We start from the raw sequence: 19,672 nt of genomic DNA, 5'->3' as shown, positions 1-19,672 counted from the left end.
ATTATCTAATTAAATCCTCACCACCACCCTGTGAGATGCTGCAGTGTGTTGAAGGTGACCCCTCCAAAATATGTCCATAACCCCTGATACAAGTGACTGTTTCCTTCTTTGGAAAGGATCTCTGAAGACATAATTCAGTTGAAGATCTTAAGAGAACGTCATCCTGTATTGCCCAGTAGGACCTAAGTTGAATGACCAGCTTCCATCTAGGAGACAAAAGAAGCAGAGGCCCAGGCAGAGAGAAGAGGGCTGAGTAATGAGTGACAGAGGCAGAGGCTGGAGCGACGCTGCCACAAACCGAGTGACTCCTGGAAGCGGGGAGAGGTAAGGCAGGATCCTCCCTTAGAGCCTTCAGAGGGCGTAAGACCCTGCTGACAGCTCGATGCTGGATTTCCGGCCTCTAGAACATTGAAAAAAAAATAACTCTGTTGTTTTACGCCACAGAGTTTGGGCTACATTTTGATGGCAACCTTAAGAAATGAATAGAGACTGGGATTATTATTCCCATTTACAATCATATAGCCGGGTCTACTGTAGTGGAATACATTTTGTTATAATAGGCCCTGGGTCCTAGGAAATGGTAACCTTGAGTTGATTCTTCCTTTCAGGGAACTGATGATCTAAGCACATTCCTTTCCACCTTGACGCTGCTCCTTTGGTGAAGTGAGAAGGCTGGAGAGCAGTTACAGACTCTGCAAAGTCTGTATAGGAACCACTCTGGCTGGAAGAGCGTGGCCCGCCGTGCCCTTCGCTGGTACTTAGCCTGGTCGCATTCATGGCCCAGCCCGCGCCAGCACCCCCTAAGTCATGGGTGTGGCTGTAATCCCAGAGCTGGGAGCTTGCCTGGTGTCAACCTGTCCTCAAGCGGGGTGATCTCCTGGGCTTTCACTTCTGTCTGGCATTCCATCCACTGTTTCAACTCCCTTTACAAATCAGTCTTGTTTCCTCAGCTCCGGTGAGGAGTCCATGGCAAATGATAACAAAGTTAGTGCTCACCATGGCCCATTTCAATAACAACCCTCTAAAAATATATTGAACTCACAAAATACGCAGGGATCTAGAAGCACTTGAGTATAGCATTATGGTTAAAGCATTGACTTTAGATTCAGACAGACCTAGATTGGGATCCTAGCTCAGCCATTTAATAGCTATGATGGATCTGAATGTTAGAGCAAGTTCCTTAACCTGCCAGAGTGCCAGTGTCGTCACTTACAAACTGAGTCTCACGTACGTCCTGGGGTTGCAGTGAGGATTAAAAGAGAGAATGTAAAGGGCTTGTCATGGTTAAGGTTAGGGTTAGGGTTAGGGTTAGAGTTAGGGTTAGAAAGTGCTGAGAGATAGCCATCATTATTATTCAATGTCTTAACATTTCAACACAGTTTTCACTGTCTTTTTCTACTTTACCCCACCCCAGGTTCTAAGGCTTTCCCTGTTTCTTAAAATTTACGTGGACAAAGTGTGGACACTGCAGGGTTAATTTTAGCCTCTCGTGAGCTGATTAAATGTTTCTTTGTGGTGTAAAATTGGCGTTTAATTTGAATGCTTACCCTACTGTTACTATATTTTTTCCTGCATGGGAAATGTCAACTGGGGTGGGTGAGAAATACTACTGATTAGGGATATTGAACATGTGAGAGTTTTAATGACAGTGGCTTAAAAAGAAACAGACCAAGCGTATGGGATCATTGAATTATTGATGATGTTTTTGCTGCAGTGGATTTATAAATAATACATGTTTAAAGGGTTATTTCCTTTATATTTCTTTAGGGACAACTAAAGAGTATTCTTATTTGAGTTTAAAGAGAACTGACAGTTGGAAAAAGGTCAACAAAATGTTCATTCATGCAGTTTTTATGCCAAAACCCCTCAAACTTCAAGTATGAACCATTTTATATAACGACAGAAAGTAGTCTCCCTTATTTTTAGAGTGGAGTGAGGCAATGGATGTACTTGAGCAAAGGATGGGGAAGGGAGGAAGGAGCTTGAAATAATATTAATGACAGAAATTTCATATCAAACAGCATCACTTTTTTTTCCTTAGAAAATCTCCATATTGAAATTAACCTCTATGAACAAAAATAAGAAAGGGATCCAACACTTATACTCTGAAGCCTATGCATTTCCTGACACATTAGGTCTTTAGAATATGTTGTTCTAAAAAGGGATGGTGTGGGGTGACTGTGGACAGGTATTGGGAAATCTACGACACCAGGTGCGGTTCCTTTCCACCCAGGGCTGCCTTCCATGGGTCTGGGAATACCCAGGCATCATAGGCCAAGTTTTGTTTGATATGCATATGGGTATGGGGGGAGGCATAAGACTCATGTTTTTCATCGGATTTATGGCCTTGGGAAAAAATGAAGATCCTTTTGGAACTGGCAAAGAGGAATGAGGAGGTCAAAGGCATGGGGTGAGGGGAGTGGTGGGGAGGGTAGAGAAGGGAAAGGAGAAACTGATGTTAATTAACTTCTTATCTTCCTTCAATCTTCCCACCTCCATAAACCAAGAGTAACACTCTAAATCTTGGCTGGTTCAACAATAACCTAAAAAACTAATCAACAAAATATGAACATGAAATTATCCAGCATTATCAGGAAAAAGAGTCTTAATTCTTTTATTTCTTGAATTAAAATATTTTGGAAGTGTGATTATTTTTCTGTATATTTGGTTTTAACTTCTATCTCTGCAATTTTCAAGAAAGGTTTAAAGCAAGATATAAACCTATAATTCAATTATAAAACTCAAGCATTCTTTCTGATGGTGAAGGGATAGTTTAAATGTTTTGAATGAGAGAATGTATTTTTTTTACTAGCATTTAAAATATATGCTTCCTACAAGTTCAGGCCCTGAGAGTTACTTGTGTTACCTATTCAGAGTGGTAAGGGAGTGAGTGAAAAGTGGGTAGGGAGAGATTAAGTGATTTATGTTCCTGAATCTAATCACATTTTTCTGATAAGGATGGGGCGAGGGAGCTTAAGTAACTTGTCCAATGTCCCCCAAGTGAGTATCAGGACCAGAAGTCAAATCCAGGTCCGTGTGACACCAAAGTCCATATTCTTTCTTCTGCATCCTTCGCCTCTAGCGAAGCTCCTCTGTGAAAACTCTGCTCACAGAGTCCACCTGCCCTCCTGCTTCACACCTCAGCTCTCCGGGGAGAGTTAGCATGTTCCTAGGAGAAAGTGCGCATGAAACGGGGCCACATGCTGAGCCTGGTAAGCTCCAGGGAAGCCCACATGGCAGCCTTATTAACTCAGAGACCTACAGTAACCACAGAGGATGGTCTGAAATTAAAACTTATTAACTAAAAGCAGTTTATGGTAAGTAGTTATATACTAGGTTAGACTCTTCCCTGACAAAAGTCGATCTTTACCTTAATTAAGCCTGACTATTGTCTTTTTATATCTGCAATAACATACCTTTGGAATGTCAAAGTAATTTCCTTTTTCCGGACCCCTCAAAGCACAGATACTGCACCAGAGGGAGACCACGAATCCCCTCGGTGTTATTGAGTTCATTGTTGACTGTTAACTATCCTATGCCCTTATGTAAAAGAATCTGTGTCTATCATTTTCGTTTTTATCCAGTCCTAGAAGTTTGCCTGCTTTGCTTTCTCCTGCATCCCCAATCTATCACCAGGGTATTTCATGTAACTCACTTACGTCCGCTCTTTGACTGTAATGTGTGAAGCAGGGTGCAGAACAGCCATTCTCTGGAGCATTTCCTCTATCTGTTCAGGTTTCGCTCCCTGGCACTTGTCAGTTTGATTCCAATAAACTCATTAAAAAATTCTTATGGGTTTGGGTGTTTCTCACGTTGACAAAAGTAAGGGCTGATTTTGGGCACATTCCAGAAGATACCTCCTCAAGAGTCATTCTTTAAGCTGACAAGTGATAGCTATAGAGAGGGATTTTTGCATAAAACAGAGACAAGAAACAACAGCTTTCTTGAAAGATGGCTGTATTAGAGAGTATGAAGAACAGATCAACTGAAGCCTGAGCATAGAAGTGGTTGAGGGTGGTGTTGGTGATTTGGAAAACAGCCACCTTGATTTGGGTTTTATTCTAAAAACTAGTGAGGCATTGCCTGATTTGGGGGTGTGAGGTGACATTTTAACCATCATGGTAAAGTGTTGTCCAGAATTTTCCTCTTTATCGCCTTAGGTTCTCTCGAGACTTCACAGGACACGTCAGCCAAGGCCAAAAGCTCATCTGCTGAGAGGGGAACTTGAGTCCCTGCAGATGACATAGCTGAAGCACCCAGCGCAGTGCCTGATCTAAATGTGCTGCTGAATAAATGTTAGTTCCTTTCTGTTTCCTCAAGAGACAGGAAGCTAACAGAATTTTGAGGAAAGGCATTAGTCCGACCTCTGTACCACGGCAAACGATGCTAGAGTTGTGATGATGTCATAGGTTGTTTGGATGGGAGGGCCCAAGGATCATCTTCAGGGCTAACTCCTTTTGTCTCCCCCAGCTTTACTGAGGTATAATTGACAAATTAAATGGTATATATTTAAGGCGTATAACATGATGCTTTGGTATACATCTACATTAATAGATCTATCACCTCACTTAGTCGTCATCTCTCTGTATGTGTATGTGGTGAAAACACTGAAGATCTACTCTCCCAGCAAATTTCAAGTATGCAGTAGTCATCATACTGTACATTAGATCTCCAGAAGTCATTCATCTGATGACCGGAAGTTGTACCCTCTGACCGACATCTCCCCGTTAGTCCTGGCCCCCAGCTCTGAGCAACCGCTCTCTGCTTCTCTGAGTTCGGCTTTTTTAGATTCCACATATAAGTGAGACCGCACAGTATTTGTCTTTCTCTGTCTCATTTAATTCACTTAGTATAATGTTCTCTAATTTCAGCCATATTTTCTTTTTTAAATGTAATTCATTTTTACCTTTTTATTATTTTCTTTTTATTTTTTCAAGATTACATTTACTTATTTTTAGAGGGGGAGAAGGGAAGGAGAAAGAGAGGGAGAGAAACATCAATGTGTGGTTGCCTCTCGAGCGCCTCCTACTGGGGACCTGACCCACAACCCAGGCACGTGCCCTGATTGGGAATTGAACTGGCGACCCTTTGGTTCACAGGCTGGCACTCAATCCACTGAGCTACACCAGCCAGGGCTTCGCCCATATTTTCTCAAATAGCAGGATTTCCTTCTTACTAATGGTTGAATAATGTGTGTGTGTGTGTGTACGATGACAAGAATCTTTAAACAAACAGAATTATCCAGCTGGCATCCTGAGATTGGTATCATTCCTCTCATTCTCAGACATCTAATCTCTAGTCCTGGATCCTGGTTGGTGCTCACTAAACTAGAAGCCCTGCATCAGTCAAAACCAAATTAATTCTATAAGCCACTCTTACTAAGACAGAAACGGTAACTCTTATTTTAGAAAATTTTCTAACAACAAGTTCAAGCCTGATTAACCAGAGAGCGCAGTGAATCGGAATACACTGTTTGCGGCCTAGCACACACTTCACTTGTGGCTGGAGCCCAGTAAATGTGTGTGTTTTCTCCTAAGGATTAAGGCTGAGAGTGCGCTACGGAAAGATCTACTGAGCCAGGGCTACGTTTTCTGTCCTCCCTCCGTCCCACCTGCCTCGGGCTCCCTCGCTGCTTTTCTTCACTGTTCTTGCATGGAAAGAGATCTAAGGTGACAGGAAATGTGATGACTCATCTGACATCAGACTGAGTCCTTTCTGTCGGTCCTTTTCCTTGGCCTCAGTCTCTGATACTGAGAACCACCGCGTTACGCCTGTGAATGTTTTTATTTGCAGAAGACATGCACGGACTGCAGTGGGACTCTGAAGATTTAAAGGTCCGGTGCGGGCGGCTGTCTGCTAGCTCTTTGTTTTCCACAGAGCTTTGACTAGGAAAAGCAGTAAGAGTGTGTTTTAATCATGCTGGCCAGCAAGGGTCAGGGAAGCCTTCACTTTGGGCTGTGCCTCTGGTTGTGTGTATTCATGCCTTTCTTTAAAGGTAGGTTTTGTTTCTGCTTTATCTCATCATCCCTTTTGAGCTACATATATTTACCCTCCTTTTCTAGTTGTGCTTGATTGAGCAGAGGGAGATGAGATATTCTAAGAGTAAACATGTAGAGTGTCTGCACAGGAATTACTATTGTTACAACTGTTAATCTATTTTTTTATTGGTTAGGCTTAACGTGTAAGATGGGATTTGGGGAGGTGGGATAGGGAGGACAACAAAACATTGCTAGCCCTATTTTATTTCATTTTCCCAATTAAAATATGGCAATAATAATGATACAGTTTTCTATCCACCCCTGCCATGGATGAATTCAACTTATTCACTTGTATTTGTATTTAATATTTTTTTGAAAACTGATACTATTACTCAAAGTAGGAAGTCTTCCATTTTGTAGGTAATCATCTTTGTTTTGAGAAACCCGTCATATCACTATGCTGAAATGTGTCCTAAGAGTAAGATCATTCATGTTAAAAGTTGAGACTTGGAAACAGAAAGCTTCTGCTCTGCCTGAACAAAACCACATTCCCGCGTGCTGTCGGCTTTGCAGGGGGCTTGCTTTTCAGGACTCACGGAGGGTTTCTCTAAAATGTCTCAAAGGAAAAACATGTCTCAAAAACTGTCTCAAAGGGAAAAAAAAAGTCTCAAAGGGGAGGGAGATAGGTAATGGGGAGGATTTTTTAATTACCTGTTTTATGTAGAAACATTTCTACCATTATTAATTATGATAGCAAGAATGCTATTTTACATTTAAAATTGTTCTTTCCTGCTGAAATTTCAGTGTTTCCAAATGCATTTGTCAAACAACTTTTTCTATTTAATAATATAACATCTGTCCTTTTGTTCATTTTCATCTAATGAGTTTTTCAGTTTCTTTAACTTTTTTCAGGGTATAGATAAATCCCTTTGGGATATTGGTAGAATAATATTTCAGGTGTTAAATTTGAATTCTATAAGGGAAGACCTAGAGGAGGTTATTAATGAAATGAATTATGCCAAACAAAGACAAGTAACCTGCTTTTAATGCAATCTTAGAAAAATATGTAGAGCTAGGCATTAAACTACTGTCTAAAATTAAGCAACTAAACATACTATTATTTAAGAACCATTTTTGAATTCTTTAAAAAACAATTTAAGTCATTTTGCCTTAAAAGCCTTGCACTCTCACAAATTTCCAAAATTATGGAACTTCCAAGTTGATTTTTAAAAGGAGTGTGGTTTGTTAAGACCTTAGTGAAGTTCCTTGTTGTTTCAGTGTGCTTGCGAAGGCTCCCCAGCTAAACTCCGCGCTGGGCCGAGAGGCAGGTGGGTCAGCTGGGTGTTTGGATGAGAAGGGGCGGGGCTGTTCCTTTCCCGCAATTCCTGGATGAGTAAGGGGAGGGGCTGTTCCTTTCCCGCAATTCCCGGATGAGTAAGGATGTGAGTTACACTCAGCGACGCGGGAAGACGCTGGGGCCGGTGTCTCTTTACCTCTGCGCGCCGCAGCCGTCTCCAGTGCTTTTATAACACTCCGGGCTTGACATCGCACGGGCCCTGAGATGTCAGCGGTACTGGTTTTTATCTGGGACTCGCCAGGGCCCGCACCGCCCAGAGCGGAAGCCGCCCACCCGCCAGCCCCATCTCTGATGATGTTCCCCTCTGTCCCGCCCTGCAGACGGCGCCGGCTGTGCGTCTGAGGAGAGACTCTTCCGCAAACTGTTTTCTCGTTACAACCAGTTCATCAGGCCCGTGGAAAACGTTTCGGATCCCATCACGGTGTACTTCGAAGTGGCCATCACACAACTGGCCAACGTGGTAAGCGCCTCACATTCGCCACACGTTCCTGAAGGAGTCCTGACTCCGGGGGGTCAGAGCAGCTCCCATTGTTCCTCTTAGCGCACACGGTAGCTACGGGGGTTGGAAACAGACGGACAGACCAAAATCCACACGGCTGCTGGCCCTTCGAAGCCGTCCCACTGGGAGGGGACACTTTCCCCACTGATGCTTTGAGAGCCAGCCGAGGACACAAAGCAGCGCAGGGGAGGGTGAAGGGAGAACGCAACGGAGCTGACGTCACTGCGCCCCGTTGTGCACCAGACGCTGTGCGTGCACTTGTGTTTTTCTGCTGCATTTTACCCCTGAGGAGCCAGGAGCTCAGTGAAGCAGCTTTCCCCAAGGTCACACAATTACAGATGGTGGAACTGCGATTAGAACCAGCCCTGTTTAACGCCAAGGCTCATGCTGTTTTTACTACATAAAAAAGTTATTTTAAGACTTCCATGTTACATAAGAAAGAAGAAAAATCATCTTTCTTATAGTGTTCCACCCAGACCTGGGAAAACGGATGGGAACTTGGAGTTCTTATTTTAATCTATTGCTACCATGTTCAAGGGCAAATAGGCCTAGAGTCCTTTTTCTTGGTTAATCTTCATGCCCTGCTTGCTGGGAAAGGAGGTAGCAGGACTTGGTACTCTAACATAGAGGGGGCTTCTGGGCCCCAGGGCGTGGGAGGGGTAGATCTGGTTTGAGGCTCAGGCTTTGGACCAAAGTCCAGGAATAGGCAGGCTCAGGAAGGAGGGAAGTTTGAAGCATCTCCAGAGAGGGATGTGAGGGAGAGGTCCTGACAGAGCAGCGTGCAGAAGGCGGGAGCACTTTCTTCTTAGCAGTCCCAGCCCCTGGATGGGGAAGGAGCGCCCCTTCCTCCCACCCTTCGTCCCGGGTGGGACAGCGGTGTCTCTCTAGCTACGACGGGGGAAAGGCTGTAATCACAGATGTGAAGTCGGGGCCCACCGTGCTTCTCTAACTCGTGCTTCCCTGTGGACTGGGCTGACCCTGGCCCGGTCCTCTAGGGTCTGGACCAGCTTGGAAGTGTGGATATACTGGTTTATACGAGAGAAAGAAAAATGATGTTAATTTTAGCCTGGATAGACCCACGCATTCCTTTAATAAATTTTTATTTAGTACCTATTCTGATCCCTCTCCCCTGCTTCCCGTCCCCCACCCCACCCGAAAGCTTAGTACTGGTCACCTGTTAGGCTGGAAGCCATGTCTGTGTGGATTGGGTTCTTATGAACGGAAAGCTGAACTGAGTTTCACCTCATGTCTGTGAGGGGGGCCACCTCAGTCTACAGCATCGCTTCAAATCCCTGGTCCATTGGCCCTTTCAGGACATTGTTCTGAAGATGGTGGGTGGGGGACTGCTGAACAGAGATTTTGACCTTTGCATTTGGCTGCTATCAGAGATTTAACAAAAAACTACAGCTTAAGTCAAACAAGTTTATTTCTTTCTTAAGTAACAGGAATCTAAAGGTTAGCAGTCCAGGAGGTTAACACCAGGTGGCTTCGTGGTGTCCGCAGTTGCCCGGTCTGCACTGCACAGCCACAGGGGATGTCAGTCACATGGCCTGTGATGCTAAAAGCATAAACTGCACATGGGACATTGACCAGGGTCCTTCCTATCTTTCTGTTTCACCATCGTAGCATGTGGTTTCTTCCCTCCGTGTTGCCTCATGGTCCAAGATACTAATTCTTTACATATTTGGTAGAATTCTCCAGGGAAACCTACAAGGCACCGCAAATTTCTTTTCCAGGAGCTTTTAAGCTATAAATTCATTTTTTATAGCTATAGGCTATTCAGATTATCTATTTCATTTTCTTTGAATTTGAATAGTTTGTGGCTTTTGAGGACTCAGTCTTCCTTTTAAGCTGTTGAATGTATGATAAAGTTACGTTTAGTAGTGTATTCTCTATTCTTTTCAATGGCTACAGGATCTGTAGTGGTACCTGATGCGGATCCCGGCTCGCAGGATCCGGTGTTGTGGCTGCAATAGATACATACACACGGACTACAGAAATCCTGTGGAGAAAAAGGGACGGCATGGCCACTCTCTAAGTGAGAGAGGGCGAGAGGGCTAGAGAGAGCCCAAGAGAGAGAGCCGACCCCTGCCTGCACAGGCTTTTATTGCTTTTCTGGGCACATTACATCAAGGATGGTCCTCATTTACTATGCATAGGTTTGTTGTGGGTGGTTATCTTTTACAGACAACAAAGGAGAGGATGTTGCTAAATCGATCAAAGAAGGATTTTGCAATGTAAAGGGAGAAATGGTAAAACCGGTTATGCTCCGTACCTGGGAGATCTAGCTCAGATTTTAAAAAGTTAAAGATACTCGGTAAACATTTGCTGCCTCAATTCAGGGAGCAAGAGCAAGTGAGGAAGTTTTAGCAAGAGCAAGTCTCATAGCAGTCTAGGTACAATGCAGGCCTGATTCCCCATGGGAGAACCTGTCTGTGGGCGTGGGTCCTGCCTGCCAACCTTGCTCCCCACTGGCTTTTCCGAGTGGGGGCTGGGCCACAATTCCCACGCTTGGAACGGTTCCCCATAGGTACCTCCTATTTTATTCCTGACATTGGTGACTTGTGTCTTCTCTCTTTTTATTTTTGTCAATCATGCTAGAGGTTTATCAATTTTGTTTTTCTCTGCAAAGAATCAGATTTTTGTTTCATTGATTTCCCCTATTGTTTTGCATCTTAATTTTATTGATTTCTGCTCTTATCTTTATTTTTCCTTCCTTATGCTTTCTTTGGGCTTATTTTGTGCGAAGAAAGAGAGGGAAAGAAACATTGATGTATGAGAGATACATCTACCAGTTGCCTCTTGCGTGCCCTCAGCTGGGGGCCTGGCCCACAACCCAGGCCTGGGCCCTGACTGGGAATAGAACTGGCGACCTCTCAGTTCACAAGCTGGTGCGCAGTCCACTGAGCCACACCAGCCAAGGCTAATGCTTTTAGTTTTCTTCTCAGTATTGTTTTTAGCTATTTCCCTCATATTTTGATATGTTGTACTTTCATTTCTATGTATTTTAAAAATTTTTCTTTTGAGACATTTTCTTTGATCCATGGATTATTTAAAAATGAGTTGTTTAATTTTCATGGATTTAGAGATTTTCCTATGTCTTTTTGCTACTGATTTCCACGCTTGATCTTAGCCAAAAGACTGAGAAGTGATTGTTATTGATTTCTAGTTTGATTCCACTATGGTCAGGAAACACACTGTGTGATTTTAGTTATTTTAAATTTGTTGAGGGTCGTATTATGGCACATGGTATGTAAAATGCTCTTTTGAGTAGAGTGTTCTGTATATGTCAATTAAATATTACGGTTATGTTTTCAGATCTTCTATATTTTTGCTGATTTTCTGTTTAGTAGTTCTATTGGTTGCTGCGGGGGGATGGGGATTGAAGTCTCCAGCTATCATTGGGGATTTGTCTGTTTCATCTTTCAGCTCTATCAGTTTTTATTTCATGTATTTTGAGACTATAGTTTGATGTGTGTCCAGTTAGGATCATCATATCTTCTTGGTGAACTAATCCTTCTACCATTATATAATGTCCCTCTTTGTCTTCAGTAATTTTTTTTCCTATTCAAAAGTAAGACTTCGGCCTACTTTGTCACATATTAATGTACCCATTATTATGGATGTGTTGAAAGCTATCTGTTGTCATGTGAGGCACCAGAAGTCCCTGTAGACCATATTCATTGTTGTCACTGAGCCATGGTGAGCTCTAGGGACAGCCAGGATGCACAATCACCAACTCCCTTCTAGCAGGTTCTAGGCCTTCTGTTGCTGTCTCAGTCCCCAGGTTGGCCTTATAGCACCAGAGACTTCTACATGGAAGTGTGTTTGCTGCTGTACAGATTTCTAGGTGGATGATCCTTCAGTGTAGGAGCATGTCTACTGTCTACCCTCCCCCCACCCCGAGCCACAGGGATCTAGGACAAAGCCCCTGTCCAGTGCTTTTGATGGCCTGGCGTATCTGAAATGACAAAGGCCTTGTAAAATGTAGCACCCCTGGACTCTCTGATTGCAGTCTCTGCTGCTTTTGAAGCTAATTCATTTGAAATTGTAACTCAGTCCTCTAATGCAGGTGTGGTATCATCTAATTTCTTTTCCCGAGAAAGAGATTGCGGGCAACGGTCCCAGGAATGTGGAGTGGTATGGTGGGTCTCTGGCGTCCTCTGGCCGGGCTGTGTGATGACAGTGCCCATAGCCTTGGTGGGGTCTGGGACGAGATGCAGAACAGGGCTTGCAAGACCAAGTCCTGATACGGAAAGCTGGCTCCCACCTCTGAGGGTGTCACATCTGTAAAGCTTCACCAGCCTGTGGAAGGGTAGGTGGGAAGACAGGGATGATGGCAGGGCAATATAAACACCTGATTTCAATTCTCTATACTAATGTACAGAGAGGAAGTAGTCTTTGGAAGATGCTTATGGCGGTTACCTCCGAGACCTTTCTGGACTGCAGAGCTAGTCCATTTTTTCACTGACAGCCAATAGATTTATCAACATGGCCTCTGCCAACCTCTGTAGGTCACAAGGTGACCTATGAGCAGATGGCACAAACCTTAGATTCGGGTAATTGTACAACCATAGATTGCTTGGCTGATGGATAGTCCATTTCTTTGCTTTCCCTGACCAATAGGCAACCGTGAATGTAATTCCTTTAGTTGACCTTTTAAAACCTGAAGCTTGCCATGACTCGGCACAGGCCCATTTGCAGAAGGCAGTTTGACAAGGTCTCCAGTTAGAGTTTTTCAGGGGGAGCTGGAGAACCGCAGAGCAGCGCAGTGAACTAGAGCGGGCTGGCGCCTGAGGTCTGGCCACGGTGTTTGCGGCTACGGTTGAGCTCGTTTACTCTGGAGGTTGCTCACGTGCCTTGGGAAGCAAGGTTGGTAAGTTTCGGGAACCTACTGGGTCACCATCAATAAACCTCAGCTGTTGTGTTGTAAGGCTGCTGAAGGCTCTGGGTGAGTCTTCATTAGCTTTCCCACTGAGAGCTGGTAGCTGGTTATGACCACACTATACTTGGAATAGAATAAGCCTGCAATGCTTTTCTTCCAAGTAATTCCTTTTCTCTCTTCAGGTCATTTAGGTACCTGCTTAAACCACTTCCTCAGAGAAGCCTTCTTAGTCCATCCCGTCTAAAACAGATGTGTGTGTGTGCGTGCATGTTTACACACACACACACTACTCCATCCATCTTTATTTTTCTTCATAGGACCTATCACTCTCTTAATTATATTATGTATCTATTATTGATTTTCTGTCTCCCCAACTAACAGCCAAGACACATGAAGGTAAGGATTTTTTTCCATCTTGTTTACTGCTGTAGTCACAACATTTATAGAACACATAGTAGGTACTCAGTAAATATTCGTGTAATGAATGATTGGAGCAGTCAGCAGTGGCTTGGGTGGGAGTGGGGATGTGCTGTGGGGGAGGGGCAGGTTCCAGCTGGGAAACTCCGTGGTGAGCTGAGGTTGACATTTCGAGGGGCAGCCGGGCCCAGGACGCAGAGCCTGGAGCGCTGTGGCGAGGTTGAGGAAGGGAGGTCTTCAGGAAATGGAGAGGACCATCAAAACAATGACCAGGTACTGATCACCATCTGTGCTGTTTCCCCTCCTCCCCACACTCTCCTTCTCTCCCTTCTTCCCTTTCCTGGACTCAGAAAGCCTTATGGGCTGCAGTGCTCAGAAAGGCTTCACAGAAGTGACTGGGCTTAAATCACATTTGAAAGACAGTCTTCAAGCCTCATTTTCTTTCAAAGTCAACAGGGTTGAGACCAGACGTGGAATATCATATTTCTGGCTGCTTTTTATACGTTGCCTTTTCAGTCCTCTCTGTCTCCCTCTGTTAGGATGAATAACTCACGTTTGGCTCTTTTTAGTAGTAATTCTTACTCTACGATCCACCTCTATTAGCAATACATTTGAAGCTAAAAAATGTTGTTTCTTCTTCCCAGGATGAAGTAAACCAGATCATGGAAACCAATCTGTGGCTACGTCACGTATGTGTCCACGTCCTCTTGGACCTGTGTTACTTGTGTGTCAGCCTAACAATGCCTAATGGATAAAGTCCTCCAACACTCCCTCTTTCCCACTACAGCTTATTTTGAACATAAACTATGCTCTATCTCCAAAGCCTGAAGTTCAGCTTTGGTAACAGCTGGCTTGATGCAAGCTTTACCGGTGCAGAAACCTAGTGGCAGAGTCCTCTTAGACACAGAGACTCTGTCCTTTCTGGTGTCTGCTCTCGAATCTTCTATTTTCATCTGTAACTTGAGCTTCAGGGTCAGGGGTTTGCGTACTCTTTGATCCTGCTGAACTAGGCCTGGAGAAATCACTAGCTGAGCATGAGAGCATGTAAGTTCGAGTCCCACCAGCTGTTTTTTTGTGATACCATTTACCTTTTTTCATGTTGGGTTTTTTTTTTTGGCTTAATCTTTGCTTAGATTTTGTAACCAACTCATCATTGCACACTTGAACGGCCTTTTTAATATTAGAAATGAGTTGCTACTCCAGTGTGAATATAGTATACGGAACATGGAAGTTGAGCCTATAACCTTGGCCAGCTAATGACTAATCTATAGATAATTATATAATATGTATTAGATGATTTACAGATTTCTAAAATCAGCTCAGCTACCCATGCTCCTGTTCCCTGTGGATTTAATCGCCCAACTTTTGGTAGAACCCAATTTACTCTTCAATTAAGAACTTAATTTTTCAAAAAAAAAAAAAAAACAACTAAAAGCAACTGCTGAACAAACATAGAGCTAACGTTCAAAGAAATGTTTTAAAAGCTGACTTCTATTGATTTCCTTTAGATCTGGAATGATTATAAATTGCGCTGGGACCCTGTGGAGTTCGATGGCATCGAGACTCTCCGTGTCCCTGCAGATACGATCTGGAAGCCCGACATTGTCCTCTACAACAAGTACGGGGGTCTGACAGCAGTAGTCTCTTTCCAAAGCTGCCTTTCGTGCAAAGTGACCCATAGCGAAGCAGATGTCACTAATGGTGTCTGATTTACCTTGCAGTGCCGTGGGCGACTTCCAAGTCGAAGGCAAGACAAAAGCTCTTCTTAAGTACGATGGCACCGTTACCTGGACTCCACCAGCCATTTTTAAGAGCTCCTGTCCTATGGATATCACGTTTTTCCCTTTCGATCATCAAAATTGTTCCCTGAAATTTGGTTCCTGGACATATGACAAAGCTAAAATTGATCTTCTAATCATTGGATCTAAAGTGGACATGAATGATTTTTGGGAAAACAGCGAATGGGAAATTGTTGATGCTTCGGGCTACAAGCATGACATAAAATACAACTGTTGTGAAGAGATATACACAGATATAACCTATTCTTTTTACATTAGAAGGTTGCCGATGTTTTACACCATCAATCTGATTATCCCCTGCCTCTTTATTTCATTTCTAACTGTGCTGGTCTTTTACCTTCCTTCTGACTGCGGTGAAAAAGTGACACTTTGCATCTCGGTTCTGCTTTCTCTGACTGTGTTTTTGCTGGTCATCACAGAAACCATTCCGTCCACATCGCTTGTGATCCCACTGGTGGGTGAGTACCTACTGTTCACCATGATCTTTGTCACACTGTCCATCGTGGTGACTGTGTTTGTGCTGAACATACACTATCGCACCCCGACCACACACACCATGCCCACGTGGGTGAGGACGGTTTTCCTCCAGCGGCTGCCCCAGATCCTGATGATGAGGAGGCCTCTGGACAAGACGAGGAAGACCAGCTCTGATAAAAACCCCAAAAGCATTTCCAGCAAGCCTACCAAAGTCAAGTTTGATAATCACAGAGAACCCAAACTTCTCAGAGAATGCTGCCACTGCCATAAATCACATCGGCTCGCCACCAGCAAGAGAAGATTGAGTCGTCAGCCTTTACAATGGATGACAGAAAATTCGGAGCACTCACCTGAAGTCCAAGATGTGATTAATAGTGTTCAATTCATAGCAGAAAACATGAAGAACCAAAATGAAACGAAGGAGGTAAACACACGTCTCCTCTGGCCTGTCCACCGGCAGCAGGCCTAGGGCCACTTTGTAGACATGGTCAGATCTTCAGAGTCATTCTGTGTACAGGAGGGTCAGGCAGCATTACTCTCAGACCCAGGTCTGTTATTACACCATTGAGGGTGGGCTGACCTGGGGTCAGGGAGCCCCAGAGCAAATCTCCACCTCCAGCAATGTTAGCTCAAGTGAAGTCTGGTTAAAATAAACATTCAAGGCAACCTTGGTTAATAAAACCGAGAGCTCCTGCACAAGGAACAGTGGCAAACAGAGGGGTGGAGGTGGGAAAACTGCCCCCAGAGGGGAAGGAGAAATGATTGCGGAGCAGCTTGCAGTCTAGGGTGGTGGGAGGAATGCGGAGCAAGTCCTCTGTGGCTCTAATCCTTTTTATTCTACCTCAGGGGGACATTCTACCTCAGGGGGACGTAGGCGATATTTTTAGCATCCACATACTCTGCTCCTGCTGCCCAGACTGTAACCACAGTAGCATGGACCTCCTCCATCCTCTAGAGAGAGAGCTCCAGAAAATCACACCAGCTTTCCAAACCATAAGGACGACTGGCTGAGGGCATCTGAAAATTCAGGCGGGGTGACCTCATACTGCAGTTAGCGGCATTGGGGTCTCCTAGTGGAAGGATATCTCCAGGCCTAAAGTCTGCCCTGTTGGTACAGGGGAAGACACTGTGACTGCATGTCACTCAGGTGAGGGGTGGGGGTGCATCACAGGACAAGTGAGCTCAGAACTCCCCTTCATGGTGGCACCTTCATAAAATGTAAGGGAGACTTGCTGCTGACTTAATCACAACCAGGTAGGGCTCTCAAGACACAACCAGGGAGACTTCGGCAGGGGTTAGGAGGTCAAAGACTGGAAGGCCGTGGGAAATGCAGTGACCTCTCCATTACCAGCATGACCTTGAGGTCCAGAGGGCTGCCTGTTCCTCATAAGGGGATCCTCCATCATGCCGCATGTCCTACACTCCCTGCCTCAAACTATTCCCACACCTGCCACGGGGGGAGGTATCCACTGGTGCCAATGACGAGAACTGCGCTGTCTGAGCAGCTGCTGCTTGGGAGTGCTTCTCGTGGTCAGGAAAGTCCTCTGAGACCCATGGAATCCTGGCTAATTGCGATCTGCGCTGGCTGCAGCTGGCTGCACGAGGCACTCGCGAGTAGCCTGTACCCACCCTCCTCAGACAAAGCAAAAGCTCTGCTGTGCATTCCCTCTGAAGATCTGACCATGTCTGTGAAGCACCGGAAACATCTTCTTTGAAAAGGAAGATGCTTATTGATGAAACAGAGCACATTTCCTATAGTTTTGATTTTTTAAAGTTGATTTGACTTTTTTGCTTGCCTTGCAGGTAGAAGATGACTGGAAATATGTGGCCATGGTGGTGGACAGAGTATTTCTTTGGATATTCATCATTGTCTGTGTGTTTGGAACTGCAGGGCTATTTCTACAGCCCCTGCTGGGGAGCACAGGGAAATCCTAAGGATGTTATCTTTTCCAGCAGTTGGAACTTACACCTGAAATTTACAGATGCTATATTTGTTCTGTGTTCTCCACTGAAGGGAAGGGATATAAAGCTTCCCGGCTAACTCCCCCATCTACTGAAGCTGATGACTAGGTGGAAAAAGGGGACTTGATTGCAGATTGGGAGCCTGGGTGCCCCCCTCGGTAGCACAGAGGAATCTGTGAAGTTTGCTGCAATGCTGGAGCCCAGCGTGGTAACAGCCACAGGCTTCTCTTGTCCGGACAGGTTGAGCTTTCCAGGGATATGATGAACCGCGATGCAGCGAACCATGTCATCAACACCAAGCCACACTGACAGGGGTTCTGCTGTCCCTCCAGCTGACACTTCTGATCAGTAGAATGACACATGCCAGACGTGAAGCTCTGGAACATGGACCTTGCTGACATTTGCCCTGCTTGTGAACTCCTGTAGGTTTGCTTTCTTGTGCATGTCTCTGTGATGTAGCTCACACACCAGCATTATTTGATACATTAATTGGCAAAAAGTCATAGCAGGTGGTCAGAGTTGGTATCAGCTGGCTGTTTTTAATCAGCATTTAACTGGCGAGAGACTCCGTGGTAACCCGGCACTGCGCTAGGAATTGCAAAGGTGGCCAAAATCGGTTGTCCTCAAGTAGTTGCCGCTTTTCAGGAAAAGTTGTAAACACAAAGACCCCCAGGACCACATGTCACTCGGGGATGTAACTGGAGCAATCAAAACAGGAGGACGTGGTGTGGGGTGGCCGGGCAAGCCCAGCACAGCCTTTGCTGTCCCTGCTCACCAACCCTTTGCCTCTGTTCGCTGCAGCAGGGACTGGAAACGGAATGATTTCTGTCGGGTACTGTGATCTTGTACCCTTTGGAGCGATTCCTTTCCTGAGAGGGAATTCTGTTTTACTCCACTTGAATTTGTTGTCTTCTTATTTGTTGTATAAATATTATCCTAACAATGTAAAAGTGTATTTTAAAGCAGAAAAAAACAATAAATCTGCCCTAACAAAGGGACTACTTTTATTTTGCTTTTTCCCTTTTAGTCTTTGCCTATATGCGCATATAATTTTTTACACTTCAATGCTACCTTGCAATTTTGTGTTTTTCTGTTTTCTCAAAACATCATATTAGCAACATGTCTCCATGATGTTACATAGTCTTGAAGTACAATTTTTAAGATTGCATAATCTCTGTTGTGTTGATGTACCATGCCTTCGATGACCCCATGTAAACTCTTCCTGGTCTCTCTCATACTGGAGCGTGAGGCACTGCGTGGTACACCAGGCAGAGGTCTGGAATTGGAATTACTCTGTTTGAAAGTATTCCTACTCCCTCACGTGCTTGTTGGTGGTTACTTGATACATTTTTTTTTTACTATGAAACCAAGTCAACATTTAATTTTATTTTTGAAAAAGTTTTAATGGTGGTAAAATACACATGGCATAAACTTACCACCTTCACTACTTCTGAGTGTGAGTCCAGCAGCACATTACTGTACAACCACCACCACCGTCCGTCCACAGAACTTCCACCTCGCAAAACCGAAACCGCACTGGCAGACGCCAGGCAGACAGCAGCTCTTCCTGCTTCCCTCCCGCTGCTCTGGCAACTGGTTCCACTTGGAATCTCTTAACTGGACCACTTCGGGCATCTCAGGTGATTGGAATCGTACAGTATTTCTCTTTTGGTAATTGGCACATTTCACTTAGCATAATGTCTTCAAGTTTCATCATGGAGTCACCTGTCAGAATTTCTCTGCGTTTTAAGCTGAGTGATACTCCATTGTGTGTTTCATTTATACACTCATTTGTCAGTGGACACGGGTTGGGTCTCTTCCACCTTTCGGCACTTGTGAATAATGCTGCTATGAATATGAGTGCACAACGATCTTTTCGAGTCCCTGCTTTCATCTCTTTGGAGTATATGTCTTGAGGTGGAATTGCTGGGTTTTGTTGTAATCCTACTTTTAACTTTTTAAGGAACTGTGGTACTGGTTTCCACAGTGACCGTACCATTTCGCATTCCTGCTCACCACACACAAGGGTTCCGTTCCTCTCACATCCTCACCAACACCATTGAACGAATCCCACCATGTTCATCAGGGTGGAGGGCAGCGCACGAGGTGGGGGAAGGAGGATGGAGACTCGGAGGCACGGAGGCACCATCTGGGTGGGGCCTAGAGAGCATATACTTGGGATGCCCCCACCCAGCGCCAACCTCTCGAAAGACGGAGGATGGGCCTCTTGTATGTAGTGAGGGGCAGGGCAGTGAGAACAGGAGCCAGCCTCTGAGCAGCGCCTCTACCCATCCCCCA

General features: G+C 44.7%; 1 protein-coding gene across 1 annotated transcript; it reads left to right on the top strand.

Annotated features, from left to right (window-relative positions):
• The first annotated feature begins 5,402 nt into the window (after positions 1-5,402).
• On the top strand, positions 5,403-17,946 carry CHRNA6 (cholinergic receptor nicotinic alpha 6 subunit). Its single transcript, XM_024578919.3, has 7 exons — positions 5,403-5,669; positions 5,794-5,995; positions 7,656-7,795; positions 13,781-13,825; positions 14,645-14,754; positions 14,858-15,836; positions 17,216-17,946. The coding sequence occupies exons 2-7, from the start codon at positions 5,917-5,919 to the stop codon at positions 17,345-17,347; spliced, it is 1,485 nt and encodes a 494-aa protein (XP_024434687.2). The 5' UTR covers positions 5,403-5,669; positions 5,794-5,916; the 3' UTR covers positions 17,348-17,946.
• Positions 17,947-19,672: the final 1,726 nt, after the last annotated feature.

The sequence above is a fragment of the Desmodus rotundus genome, chromosome 13 (assembly GCF_022682495.2).
Source record: "Desmodus rotundus isolate HL8 chromosome 13, HLdesRot8A.1, whole genome shotgun sequence".
Classification (NCBI taxonomy): domain Eukaryota; kingdom Metazoa; phylum Chordata; class Mammalia; order Chiroptera; family Phyllostomidae; genus Desmodus; species Desmodus rotundus.
Note: the sequence above shows the minus strand (reverse complement) of the source record. Positions and strands in the feature narration are given on the sequence as shown.

Coding starts and splice junctions, on each gene's coding strand:
- CHRNA6 (XM_024578919.3), top strand. CDS start 5,917: ATGCTGGCCAGCAAGGGTCAGGGAAGCCTTCACTTTGGGCTGTGCCTC. Junction 14,755..14,857: donor GACATTGTCCTCTACAACAA/GTACGGGGGTCT, acceptor TTTACCTTGCAG/TGCCGTGGGCGACTTCCAAG. Junction 15,837..17,215: donor ACCAAAATGAAACGAAGGAG/GTAAACACACGT, acceptor CTTGCCTTGCAG/GTAGAAGATGACTGGAAATA.